General features: G+C 37.6%; 1 protein-coding gene across 1 annotated transcript; it reads left to right on the top strand.

Annotated features, from left to right (window-relative positions):
- The first annotated feature begins 839 nt into the window (after window positions 1–839).
- On the top strand, window positions 840–3,681 carry LOC144250638 (uncharacterized). Its single transcript, XM_077793533.1, has 3 exons — window positions 840–869; window positions 2,053–2,135; window positions 2,217–3,681. Exons 1-3 carry the CDS (start codon window positions 840–842, stop codon window positions 3,679–3,681), a joined length of 1,578 nt encoding a protein of 525 aa, XP_077649659.1.
- Window positions 3,682–14,553: the final 10,872 nt, after the last annotated feature.

The following is a 14,553-nucleotide window of genomic DNA, read 5'->3' as shown; positions in this document are numbered from 1 at the left end:
AAATTAATCAAATAGAGAACTCATGTTTATTTTGGTCATATAATAGTAAGCTAGTTGACTAAATTTGTTCTGGAGTAAAGCACCTGTAAACTTCCAGTTGTTCTTAGTGTAATCACACAGAATGAGCTCAATCTCCAGTTAACACATTGTGACCACCTGTGTGAAATGTTGTCTATAAGGAATCTCCTTAGTGACCCCATGCCCAGAGGGTGGGAGTGAGGGCTGGTTCTAGGCATTTCTTAAGTATGGAACAATAGACTTTCAGAGGAAACAAGACATCAGTAAATACCATGTTGCCTATATTAACCTTGTAGGTACAGGGAGCCACTGTAATTTGCAGAATCTCTCTCAAATGCTTAGTTTCATGATTCCTGCATTTTTCTACTCATCACCTTTCTTTTCTAAAGATAAGTACTATCAGAAGTGCTTATATTAGCTCTGTACCACACAGGATATTTCTAGGACATGTAATAGAGGTGAAACCATTAAAGGAGTTAGGAGTGATCTGGGAGCCTGTCTTACTTCCTGTGAACTCACGAAAGGAAGGGTATAAATCACTATGATGTTTGCCTTCTTAGTAGCCAATTTCTAGTGTTGGAATGGGTGTAAGAAATTGAGTGCAGTAAAGATTTGATGGAATTAATCAGGAGGCCAGGGAATCATGTGAACATCATGCATGTTGAGTGCAGATTTCTCATGCTGTCATTCTCTCCTGGCCTCCACTATACATTTGTGGTATATTTTAGATCTCAGTGACCTTTGAGGATGTGGCTGTAAACTTCACCAAAGAGGAGTGGGCTTTTCTGGATGCTTCCCAGAAGAACCTTTACAGAGATGTGATGCTGGAAGTCCTCAGAAACCTGGCTTCTATAGGTAATAATGTTGGTTTTAAAATTAATCAAATAGACAACTCATGTTTATTTTGGTCATTTATGTAGAAGGTGAAAAGGAAATCAGTTGGTGAATTATTGAAGCATAAATGGCACCTACAATTCGGCAAAGCATTTCTAGGTCCTAAGTATTCATAAAGATTGTTATGTTCTCTCATTTTAGGAAACAAGTGGGAAGACAAGACCACTGAAGGTCACATTGAAAACTCTGGAAGCAACCTAAGGTAACTGTACTCACAAGAGGAATTTTTGAGGGAATCTGAGAACTGTCATATAATTTTTAAAGCAAACCAACCGAAGAAGTATGCATAATTTGAAATGTATTTATTCTTATAATATTTTTTACCAGAAATATATACTTATCTGTAACAGGTATTCAGTCTTTTCAAAGTATTTGACATGCAAAAAGTACTATGAAATTGCATATGTGAATATGACTATGTGAATAATAGCCATAGAGAAGCTGTGTTGCAAAGGATTGTTTCCTTTCAATCTCTTTATTTTCAGGCAACTTTAACAAGTCAGAAAATCTAGCCTTTACCTGATGTTAGTAGAAATGTAAAGACCTATAAATACATAGAAAACTGTGAATGAGTTAGGTATCAATTATGTGCTGGTCACTTCTTCTTCAAAGAAGTCCTATGGTAAACTTCAAACTTTCCCCACAGAATAGTGTGGGGAAACCTTCAAATCAATTCCAATTCTTAATCAAACAAAGAAAAAATTTAATAGAGTAAATCCATGTGACTTCATTATGTGTGCAAAAGATTTCATATGTCCTTCATTCCTTCATAGGTACATCACATATCACTCTGGACACAAATACTATAAGCATGAGGAATGTGAAGAGAAGCCATGTGAATTTAAACAATATAGGAAATCTCTGGTTTCTCTCAAAAGTGTTCACACACAAATGTTGTTAAAAACTGGAGATAGACCATATGAAAGTACAGTATGTGGGAAAGTCATTAGTTGTTCCAATGACATTCAAAAACATGAAGAAACTCATCCTGGGGGGCAACCCTATGAACATCAACAATGTGGTGAAGCCTCTTCTTCTCTCCCAGGTGTTCAAAGACACATGATAACACACAGTGGTGGTAAACCTTTTCAATGTGAGGTATGTGGGAAAGCCTTTCATTTCTCCTCTTTATTTAGAAGACATGAAAGAATTCATTCTGGAGAGAAACTCTATGAATGTGAAAAAGATGGTCGAACCTTTATTTCACACACAAGTCTTCAAAAGCACAGGATCACACACACAGGGAATGCACATTTCAAATGTAAGGTATGTGGGAAAGACTTTGCTTATACCAGATTACTTAGAATACATCAGAAAACTCACACTGGAGAGAAGCCCTATGAATGCAAACAATGTGGAAAAGCCTTTGGTACATCCTATGAGCTTAAGGGACATGGAAGAACACACACTGGAGAGAAGCCCTATGAATGTACGCAGTGTGGAAAAGCCTTTGCTAGATCTGGTGACCTTCACACACATGGAAGAACTCATACTGGAGAGAAGCCCTATGTATGTAAGCAGTGTGGAAAAGCCTTTGCTAGATCTGGTGACCTTCACATACATGGAAGAACTCATACTGGAGAGAAGCCCTATGTATGTAAGCAGTGTGGAAAAGCCTTTCCTACATCCCGTCAGCTTCATGCACATGGAAGAACACATACTGGAGAGAAGCCTTATGAATGCAAACAATGCGGAAAAGCCTTTGCGACATCCCCTCAGCTTCGTGCACATGGAAGAACACATACTGGAGAGAAGCCTTATGAATGCAAACAATGTGAAAAAGCCTTTGCTATGTCCCATCAGCTTAAGAGTCATGGAAGAACACACACTGGAGAGAAGCCCTATGAATGTAAGCAGTGTGGAAAAGCCTTTGCTAGATCTAGTTACCTTCAGATTCATGGAAGAACACACACTAGAGAGAAGCCCTATGAATGTAAGCAGTGTGGAAAAGCCTTTGCTAGATCTAGTTACCTTCAGATTCATGGAAGAACACATACTAGAAAGAAACCCTTTGGATGTCCACAATGTGGAAAAACATTTGCTTCATCCCGTCATCTTCACATACATGGAAGAATGCATACCGGAGAAAAGCCCTATGAATGTGAACAATGTGGAAAAGCCTTTACTGCTGCCTCTTACCTTCAGATACATGAACGAACTCATACTGGAGAGAAGCCCTATGAATGTAAGTGGTGTGGGAAAGCCTTCACTCAGTCCTCTCACCTTCACTCACATGAACAAACTCATACTGGAGAGAAGCCCTATGATTGTAAGCAGTGTGGAAAAGCCTTTGCTAGATCCAGTGAACTTAAAATACATGGAAGAGTGCATACTGGAGAGAAGCCCTATGAATGTAAGCAGTGTGGCAAAGCCTTTGCTAGATCTGGTGACCTTCACATACATGAAAGAACTCATACTGGAGAGAAGCCTTATGTATGTAATCAGTGTGGCAAAGCCTTTGCTACATCCCGTCTGCTTCATAAACATGGAAGAACACATACTGGAGAGAAGCCCTATGAATGCAAACAATGTGGAAAAGCCTTTGCTACATCCTATCAGCTTAACAGACATGGAAGAACACACACTGGAGAGAAGCCCTATGAATGTCAACAATGTGGAAAAGCCTACACTACCGCCTTTTACCTTCGGATACATAAACATACTCATACTGGAGAGAAGCCCTATAAATGTAAGCAGTGTGGCAAAGCCTTCACTCAGTCCTCTTACCTTCACTCACATGAACAAACTCATACTGGAGAGAAGCCCTAAGAATGTAAGCAGTGTGGCAAAGCCTTTGCTAGATCCAGTGACCTTACCAGACATGGAAGAATGTATACTGGAGAGAAGCCCAATGAATGTCAACAACGTGGAGAAGCCTTTGCCACATCTTGTCTGCTTCACACATGTGAAAGAACACATACTGCATAGAAATCGTATGCATGAAAACAATTGGTAAATTCTTCTGTTATATACATGTAGGAGGTTTACTGGAGAAAAACCCTTTGAATGTGAAATATGGTAAATCAATATTTCATGTCATCCTCAAAGACAAGAGAGGCTCACACTGCTGAATATGTGTGTGTGTGTGTGTGTGTGTGTGTGTGTTTGTGTGTGTGTGTGTGAGAGAGAGAGCAAGCTCGATCAATCAATCAATCCACTGGGGATTTACTCTGGTGGTTCTCTACCACTGAGCTACATTCCAGTTGCTTTTTACTTTTTATTTTGAGACAGGGACTTGTTGAGTTTTTTAGGGTCTTCCTAAGCTGCTGAGGCTAGCCTCCAACATTGATTCTTCAAAATCAGCCTCTTGAGTCTCGGGAATTAAAGCATACACCACCACATCCAACTGAATAACTCTTTAAATGAGAAAAATATCACAAGTCATTCCATTTTCCCTGTTGCCTTCAAAGCCATTTCACTCACATTGAAAAACAAACCCTCTGAATTTGGGGGATTTGCTACATTCTGCCAGCTTCTTTTCCTTTCTTATATATGAAAACACTCATGCAGAGAAGCCCTGTGAATGTGAGAAATGTGGGAAATCTTCTAGTTTTCTCATTTTTTTCCTAATGACTGGGAATATTGTTTTGGAATAAAAAGAATAAATCCTATGCAAGTAAGAAATATGAAGGGTTCAGCCATTCTAGTTTTGTTCAGTTGTATGAAAGGACTCATACTGTAGAAAATGCTGAGGATAAGCCATGTGGGGCAGTATTCAGCTTTGAGAGTTTTCTCCAAAGGCATAAAAGAATTCACATCTGTGAAAATCCTTTTTCTATCTTTAAAACTTGCAGTAACACTTTCAACTTTCCAGGTCCCTTTGAACAGCATTTAAGAAATCACACAGGAGAAAAGACCTGTATGTAGAAATGTGGTGACAACTTTGCTTGTTTCAGATCCATTTGAACTTGTTCACACTTGAGGAAAATTTTATTTTATTTCATTTTATTTTTTATTTTTGGATAACCACTGTAGGTGTGTGAAAATGGTGTGTGTGCCTTCATTTCTTTTTTTCTTTCTTTCTTTTTTTTTAAAAATCTATTCAGAGGTAACAAAATTGCACCCTGGGTTGGAGAGGAGCATTGCATCAGCATGAAGATTTGAAAGCAACATGTTTTTCTGGGTTAAGTCTCTCTTATTGTTAGATTCCATTTTCCTGGGTTAAATCTCTCTTATTGTTAGATTCCATTTTCCTGTATTTTAAGTCTTTTGTGTCTAATGTTTCATTACATATTGTGTATGTTATTTTAGGCCTCTCCACTCCAGCCTTTGGTATAGATTGGTGAAATGGCTCTTCTGAACTTCTTTCCTCTCTTTCTTTATTCAGATTTCACCCAGGAGTGCTCTACCACTGAGTTTCTCCACAGTCCTTTTAATTGTTATTTTTTTGAGATGGGGTGAGACTGGCAGCTGGGACCATAGGAATGTGTCTGTGTACCCTGCAGCTGGCCTCTTCCTTTTCCTTGATTGCTTATTGATCTGTTGTTGACTCTGGGACCACTACTCTTGTCACTTGTGCTTGTTCTAAGGCTCATGTATTGTGCTGTATGTAGGCACATTAAAGAGCATTATAAAATAATGTCATTTGTGTATATTGTTTAGAGAGGCACTTTCTCAAAATATATTTTGCCCTATACTTGAGTTGCTTTCTCTTTTCTTTTCCCAGTTCTGGGGACCAAATCCTGCCTTGTGCATGCTAGGCAGGCATTCTAGCACTGAACACTCCGTAGCTCCGGTGGTGAGTTTGCTGCTGCTGTGAGTGAGGACCCCACTGATAACCACATCAGCAGATGTAGCTCTGCAGGTGTTTCCTCCACAATTGCAGCTGATCTCTTCCTTCTTAAAGGTCTTTTATACCAGTGAATTTTCTTTAAACTACATCCAACTTAGGTTTTCTCCCCATGAATAATACTTAGGTGGAATATGCCAGAAAACCCAGGCTTGATTTCTCTCTGTGTTTTGGAGTACCTCAGTAGCTCTGGAAAAAATTGTGTGATGGTTTTCTTAATACACACTACATTACCAAAGGCTTGGTAAGGAGCATCCCAGTCTGATGTCCTAATATAGCAGCACTCCCTTCTCCACCAAATAATCTTAAATAAGCTTCTCAAGAGACCTTCACCATAATTTTCTTTCAACAGAATGTCAGGAAAAGATTTTGCAAAGATCTCAATGCGGGTTATAACACAGATTTCTGCTTTTGTGGCAAAGCTTGGAAGACCTCTGACCAATCTTTCAGTTGGTACACAAAGCACTTTTGGAGAACTAATCAAAACAACAACAACAACAAAACACCTTTATGTATAACCCTACAAAAAATATAAACCTCAATCCTTGTCCCACTGGATGTAAATGATCAATGAAATTCCAAACAGTGATCCAAAAAATATTAACTGATACCACTCAGAACCCTGCAGCTAATCAGTGTGCTCCTGGAACATTCCTTGGGTGTCTAGCCTCATGTGTCCTACATCACTAATAAAGCTACAGCCTCCAATCAGGTGATATTGTGCAGTACTTGCTGTGGAGAGGGCTGTTTCTGCTCATGCTAAAGGATTCAGTTACTTGTCCTAAGGATTCCAAGACTCCTGAGCAAAACCTCACCCACAACCTATTCAGGTGTCATGGATCTTGTGTGATCATTGGTAAGAGTTCCTTACATACTTGTGCCCAAATATTGAAATTTGCCACCATGCCAAAGATGGGTTGATTGTCACTGCTATCTCTGTTCCAGCCTTTTGCTGTGTCTCGGTGTTCATTTGGAGAGGAAGGCCAAAAGAGTGTGCTGTGGCCCTTCTGTTTTTGATAAATACAGCCTAAGCCATCCAGTAAAACTTCTTCTTTAAAAAATAGTTTTGAATGCTTCCCAGGATTTCCAAAAACTTTCTTTGCAGCTAATGAGTCAGTGTGGCAATTTCCTAGTTTTACATTTTTGATTTAGTAGAAATATTGCATAGAGGTGTGTGAGCACTTGACACAGTCTGGACTTCTTTGTAATAAATACATTTGCCAAAGACAGTAGTTGCATGCTTGCTCCTGGGCAGTGTGAGGAACTGGAGTGAATGCAACTGTCCTGGCGTGTGGGCATTCTTTGTAGGAGTTCAGTCTTGGTGAGGACATCAGTGCAGGAATCAAGACTTTTAGGAGGGCTCCAGAATCTCCTGACAGTACCTGCCTGTCCCTTTTGGACAATAGTGTTGTCATGTGAACTGGCAGGTGGATGGCTACCTTCTGATGGATTTGGGTTTGTAGCTGAGCAAATAGTGAGAATGTGCAATGATTAAATGAGAATTAAAATATTCTTTGTCATACCAAAGACATAATTTGGGGGCCAAACATAATAACAAGTAACCTCTTAGACCTTGAAGCACATATTTTCCTTCATGTATGCATTTTCTCACAAAAATTTGTAGTGTGATGCTTATGTGAAATAAACTGAGATAAACATGTAGAGGTTTATTTAATGGTACAGTGTACTAGAAGTTTAAAGATTTGCAGCAGGCTTAGATTCCACTATTGTTAAAATTTTATGAAAGACTCTGAAATTCTCAACATTCTTGAGAATCGCCAGGTGCTGTGGCATACACCTCAAATACCAGTGGCTCAAGATTCTGAGGCAGGAGGATTGTGATTTTTTTTTATCACTTTTTTAAAAAAGAGAAAGAATTTTTTAATATTTATTTTTTTGTTTTCAGTGGACACACCATCTTTATTTTATTTTTAATGTGGTGCTGAGGATTAAGCCCAGCACCCCACACATGCCAGGTGAGCACACTACTATTTGAGTCACATCCCCAGCCCATCTTTTCATTTTTCTTAAAAGTTGATATATAATTTTTTTTCTAAGAATCAAACCCAGTGCCTCACACATGTCAGGCACATTGTCAACCACTGAACCACAACCCTAGCCCAAGGGTTGTGATTTTTAAGGTGGCCTTCCTGGATAGCAAGGAGTAAAGAACTAAGTGATACCGTCTCTAAGAAGAAACTCAAATAATAAATAAAAAAGAAGGCTGGGAGGTGGCTGAGTGGTTGAGTGCCACTGAGTTCAATTCCCAGTACCTCCATGAAAAATGCATTAGGAACCAAGTTTTAATAAAACCGTATGTCCCTTATATTGTTTTCTTCTTTGGATTCTCAGGCATGGTTTATTAATTCAGGAACTCTATAAAATTCACCAGTTCAATAAAAATCAGTTGTATGGTTTTAAAAAATAATAATATAGCAAGGTCCATGAGGAGAAGCTTCCTGCTCTGGAAACCCTCAGTAATTGGTACTCATCACAAGTGGCCATTATGTCCTTATCATAAAGAGTTTGCAAAAGCTTTTATTGTGCAGGAGTCTATGAAGGTGCTAATCGTGCCTGTCTTTTCAGAGCCTTTTGGTGGAGGAATTCCATATGGAGGTCTCTGATTTATAGATGATATCATTGGGGAGCTCAAGTGAAACTGATAAGTGAAGAACACATTACCACCTGGTCCAGGGCAGTCTAAAAGGTGTCAGATTTTCTTGTCTTTAAGGAGTGTGTCAAGCAACCTTGGCGGAGTATGTCAGCAATTTATGATGTGCTCCTGCAAAAAACGTGATGCTGTGAGTCTCTGCTCAGGTCATTTGTGAAAAGCTGATGAGTAGTCTGAAATTTATTTGGTCCTGTTAGTGATAAGGGCAATTTGCATTAGAATGCTATTGAAATAGAGAAAACAGAAAATATTAGCCAAATCTGAGGCCAAAATATATACCAGTTGTTGATTAGATAGGATTAGTAATTTTCATTATATTTGGTATTTGGTATTGATACTTACAGACCGGACCAAATCATCAAAGTAGCAGTAATCTACCCAAGGCAAATGTTCAGATAGAGAATATTTGTGTTTCTGTGGTTGATATTTTATTTTTTCCTCTGTGATTATCAGTGACTGTGTTTAAACATTTCAGGATGCCCAGATAGAACACTGATTTTTCCATATTTAATGAATTAGCAACTGTTAGACTATTAAATATTCTGAGGAGCACATCAGATTTTATAGGAATTTTTAGTTTCTATATACCTTGTTTTAACATATCAAAAAACATATGAAGTGATTTAATTAGAGATTGATGGTGTTTATTTATTTATTTTTGCTACTGGGTATTGCTGTGACAAATGTGGCAGAGGATACAACATCTGGGATCGGGTGGATCACTGCTCTATGATGGAGCAGCAGGTCTAAAGAATTAAACCAGGGGGGGCTGAGGATTTGGCTCAAGTGATAGCTTGCTCACCTGGCATGCATGGGGCACTAGGTTTGGTCCTCAGCATCACATATAAATAAAATACAAAATGTTGTGTCCACCAAAAACTAAAAATATAAATGAACAAATATTAAAAATTATCTCTCTAAAAAAGAAAAAAAATAATTACACCAGCAGTCTTTATTGTGTATCTTTCATTGATCATATTAAAGACTATGCAAGCATTATTCTTTGTATTTATGAAAGTTACACAGTTAGCAACAGTATGCAGGTATTTCCTCAGTTACATTCTATAGTTGGAATGTGCAATGTTAAGAGCACCCTGCAGCTCTCAAGAAAGTCCATCCTTTAAAGTTATTTTAAAGCTGCCTTTAAAACAGTGGAACTGGTGAACCATGTGGTTGACTTAGCAAGGAACTTTGTGCCCGAGAATAAGGTCAAAGCTGAAAAGTCTCCCACAAATAGTCTCTCCCATGGATAGCATTGCCATAGCAACCAGGCATCCTATACATTTGCATAGAAACTTTTCCAGTCACCAAGCATGCCACTGCCATTATGTCATTAGAAACCTCCATCTCAGACACTTGTCTCCCAATCACTGTCACTGGTCTCCACAGGGGATTGAAAACAAGGCTGCTTTACCACTGAGCTACACCCTCACCAAGGCCCCCACTCTTTTTTCTTTCTTGAGACAGTGGTGGACTCGGTTGCCCAGGATGACCTCACAGTCATCTAAAACTGGAGCAATGTGGTCTCTGAACCGTTACCCCAATGGCAGTCACATTTGCTGGGAACTCAGCTGAAGTGGTTCAATTAAAGTAACGACTTTGGAATTCTATAGGATGTGACTACTGTTTCCATCCCATTGTACCACGCCTGGTAGAAATTTGCAAGTCCATTTCTATGTCTCCAGATCATAAGAAAAAATATTTTTTTTCAAATTTTCACAGAGGGATCAATATCACACAGACCCTAAGTACTTGGTAATGAGGGTAGGGATTATGGGAAACTTGTTGGAATTGTGTGGATCCATCCTGCCTTCTGATTTGTCTTCCCTATTTTCTCTCTCACTCATTATAGTACAAAGGGTTCTTAACCACTAAACCACATCCCCAGACCCTCTTTTATCCCCATGACATTAGAATGCACATATATACACTTTGGTATATCATACTTGGATGTGATATTATTTCTCATTTTTCTGAGTGTACATGTTGCAGAAACATATTAGTCATGTAGTCAAATATATACATACAGTAATGATGTCTGTTTCAATCTACTACCATCTTTCCTATTCCCACATCCCTCTCCCTTCCCTCCCATCACTTCCCCCAACCTAATGTAAGGTAAAGCTATTCTACCCCAGTGCCCCCTCCCTCCTGAATTAGCATCAGTATAATAGAGAAAACATTTGTCTTTGATTTTGCGAGACTGGCTTATTTCACTTAGCATGATATTCTCCAACTCCAATCATTTACTAAAAAATGCCATAATTTTAGCCTACATTCAACCTGACTAATATTCCATTGATTATATATACCACATTCTCTTTATCCATTCATCTTTTGAGAACCACCTAGGTTGGTCCATAGTCTAGCTATTGCAAATTGAGCTTCTATAAACATTCATGTGGCTGCTGAGGAGGTCATACATGCGAAATATTTTTTAAAACAACAAGTTGCTGAGCAGGAGAAAATATTTTACATTACATATTTAATTATTTCATAGTATTCAGACTATAAAAGGTACTCTAGTGACTCCATAATAAAATGATCAACAAATTAAAAAATGAATTCCGAATTGTGAACCCCTCAGATATTTCTGCTACTCTTTATGGTATTTTCTGAGAATGATTTTCAAAATGCTAATTGTTACTTTTGGCTCCCAGTCATCTGGAAGTTTCTAGAGAAAATTTCTAGTCATCTGCACTAGGTCTAAGTTCCAGTGGTTTTGCTAACTTCTGTTGCTGGAAGAATTGCTTCTCTCTCAACTCAATTATAGGTACCAAAGGGGAAAATTAAACAAACTACCAATAGACTCAATAATATTTGAGCACTTTCTCAGCCCTGACCTACCCTGTTCACCCCAGTAATAATTCCAGGCCTTCCAGTTGTTTTCAGAAGTAGTTTCTCCATGTACTGTTTTCAGAAGTAGTTTCTCCATGTACTGAGCATCTAAAATTAGTGACTTCTGTTCCAGGGAGTATATCCTAAATATCCAATTTCTATAAGCAACAGAGACTGAGCATGTGCAAATATTCATACATTACAAATAGTTGGATTTGCATTGTTTGTAACTACTTCCCAAAACTAAAATTTGCAACAGTAATGTTAAAAATGTGTTAGGAATCACAGATTCCTGTTTCACCACAGAAAATACAGTACACTCTACTTTTAGCTACTTGACAGCCTGGAATATAACACACTTGCCTCAGAAATTTAATGCATCAGTCAAATGAAAACTTTCCTTCACCTTAGCAGTCTTGTCAGAATGCCTATGATAAAAGTCTGAAAGATAGGGGCTGGGGTTCTGTCTCAGTTATAGAGTGCTTCCCTAGCACATGGGAGGCACTGTGTTCAAGCATCAGAACCACATAAAAACAAATAAATAAAATAAAAGTTATTTGTCTATATGACTAGTAAATAATTAAGTAAATTATTTAGAAGTAAAAAACAAAAATCTGAAAGTTAGTAGGTAATCCAGAGCATATGAGCATGGATATAAAGATTCACTTGTAGAAATGCTGGTGAGAATATAAATTGAATAAAGCTATTTTTGAAAATGGTATTAAGGTTCTTCAATAAGTTAAAATAAAAATATCATATGATTCAGTCGTAGTAATTCTGGGTATGTATCTAAAAAAATGGAGTCATTAGATCATAGAAAAGACTATATTTTCATTGTATTTTTCACAGAACCTGCTAACCTTTAAGGTAAATGGTAGGTTGGGCATGGTGCCACATAGCTGTATTCCCAGCAGCTTGGGAGGGTGAGACAGGAGAATCATGAATTTAGAGCCAGTCTCAGCAACGTATCAGCCAGGCACTAGGCAAATCAATGAGGTCTTGTCTGTAAATAAAATAATAAAAAGGAGCTGGTGATGTAGCTCAGTGGTCGACTAGCTCTGATTTCAACACACAGCATAATAAATAAATAAATAAATAAATAGGCTCAACACATTGACCCTATGCTTTATTTTCCAAGAAGCAATTTACTTGCACCCTTTCTGGATTAACTGGACAGGATGTGTTACATTCTTTAACAAACTATTATCTGCAGGAGAAATGCAGTTTCAAAATAATGTTTGTAAGAGGAACGCAGGTTACACTAAAGGGGAGACTTTTGTGATCTTGTTAAAGACCAGATTCTGGAACTCAGGGAAATAAAGATAATTCCTACTAACCATAAAATCTGCAAGAGTTTATGATTAAGAATTCAATTATAAATCATGAACATGAGGCTAATTAACCTAAAGTTTTCATGGCACTGGATACTTGAGAGTTTCATATTATCCTGCTGTCAGTCCAAAGTCAAGAAGTGTACCTGGGCAGGATTCTTTAGAATCTTTTTTTAGATCTCTAATAAAAATGGAGAGAAAGAGAGCCATGCTCTTCTCTTTACAGAGAGGACACATTCTCTCTCTTTAAAGTGTCACCTTTTTTTTCCTTCACATCACTTCTAATAATCTCATTGTGTCTGCTTTTTTCTTATGTGAAATGCTCACAAAAGAGAAAGCAAAATCTATAAACTGTCATCCAGTTCTTGGAGGAAAAATTAGAAATACTGCATCCATTTGAAATATAGCATAAAATAGTTGATAAGGCAAAGAGGGAATGCTGGCATTAAAATTGTGAACAGAGCTGAGTGCAGTGGTGCACTCCTGTTATCCCAGGGTCCTGGAAGGCTGAAGCAGAAGGATCATGAGTTCCATGCCAGCTTCAGCAAGGGAGAAGTGCTAAGCAAATAGTGAAACCTCTTTCTTTATATAAAATACAAAATACTGCTGGGGATTTGGCTCAGGGGTCGAGTGAGCCAATAAGTTCTAGAATGACTTGTTATCCAGTGAAAACTAATTGAACCACTATAGGCTGGAACTCAAGATTCAATCACAAGTTCCACAGAAGTCATATGGAAAATAGCTGGTGTCTTATAGATAATGTGGTTAAGTTGTTCCTGCACCCTCTGTCTGACAGGGTCACAGCATGGGGGATGCCATGGCAGAGCTACACCATTTGGAAACTGAAACCATGTGGAGGGTTAAATGTATTGTTTATGATACTCATAATATGGAAAATAGGGTATACATCAATCAATAATAAAAGTACATGTTGACGGAAATGGCAAGAAAATTCCCAAAATGAGACTAAAGATACAATTAAGACATGCCTGGAGATGTGTTTTAAAATCTCTCAGGATTCAAACAATAGTGTTATTCCTCAAAAATTTATGAAGAAAATCTTACAAATCTCAAGGTTCTTGAGAAAAACTTAACAATTTGCACTAAGCCCCACATTCTAAATCTATAATCTGTGCAACATACATTTCCCCCCACTAACAGGCCCTCCTTTGCCTTACACAGGAATCTATAATAAAAATGGGAAACACATTGTTAATATTAATGGTAAATGGGTTGTGTTGAAGAGCCTGCTCTTTTGTTAAAGATTACAAAAACATAAGAATACTTGTATTTTGGAAAAGTATCAAAGAAACTCTTAAAGCAGTTAAATAGGTCATATGAAAAAGAAAATTACCTTTGGAATTAAAAATAGAATAATATAAAATTAATATACATACATTTTAGAAGCACTTCAGAAAAGTGCTTTTAAGTAATAGGCTTTAACTACTTTAAGTGTTTTATTGGGACTTTAGAAGTAAGAAATCTTACCAATAATCATAGGTATGCGTTAAAGTTAAAGGTTAATGATATAATTATATGTGTGCTTTAAAGTTAAAAGTTAATAATAGGTCAAGATACATGTAGTCGAGTTGTGTAGTCTAGCACTTATTGATTGAGGTGAAAATGTTAAAGCTTTATCGTGAATGACAAAGGTTACAGGAAAATATTTTAAACAATGTACTTGATATCTTTGGTAATTAATATATATCTGAAAATATTGTAACTCTTAAAAATTATGTAAATCAAAGAAATTTTGAGCTTTGAAGCTATCCATTAACTACATGAAAAAAACACTTGTAAAACATTTTTAAAAATAAAGGCCCCTTTAGGGGCAGTGGGTACTTCTGAAGGCTGCTCATAACTTGCAACTATAGTCCTGTCTCCTCTTCTTTCACCTAAGCCACTCATCCTTCAGGATCCCTGGATCTCTGGTAGCTAGGGCTTGACCTAAACAATGGAGATTTAATTTTTTTTCCTTTAAATTTAATATTGAGTTTGTTGATGGGCTGTAT

This window comes from Urocitellus parryii, chromosome 16 (assembly GCF_045843805.1).
Source record: "Urocitellus parryii isolate mUroPar1 chromosome 16, mUroPar1.hap1, whole genome shotgun sequence".
Lineage (NCBI taxonomy): Eukaryota > Metazoa > Chordata > Mammalia > Rodentia > Sciuridae > Urocitellus > Urocitellus parryii.
This window is presented reverse-complemented; position numbering and strand designations above follow the sequence as displayed.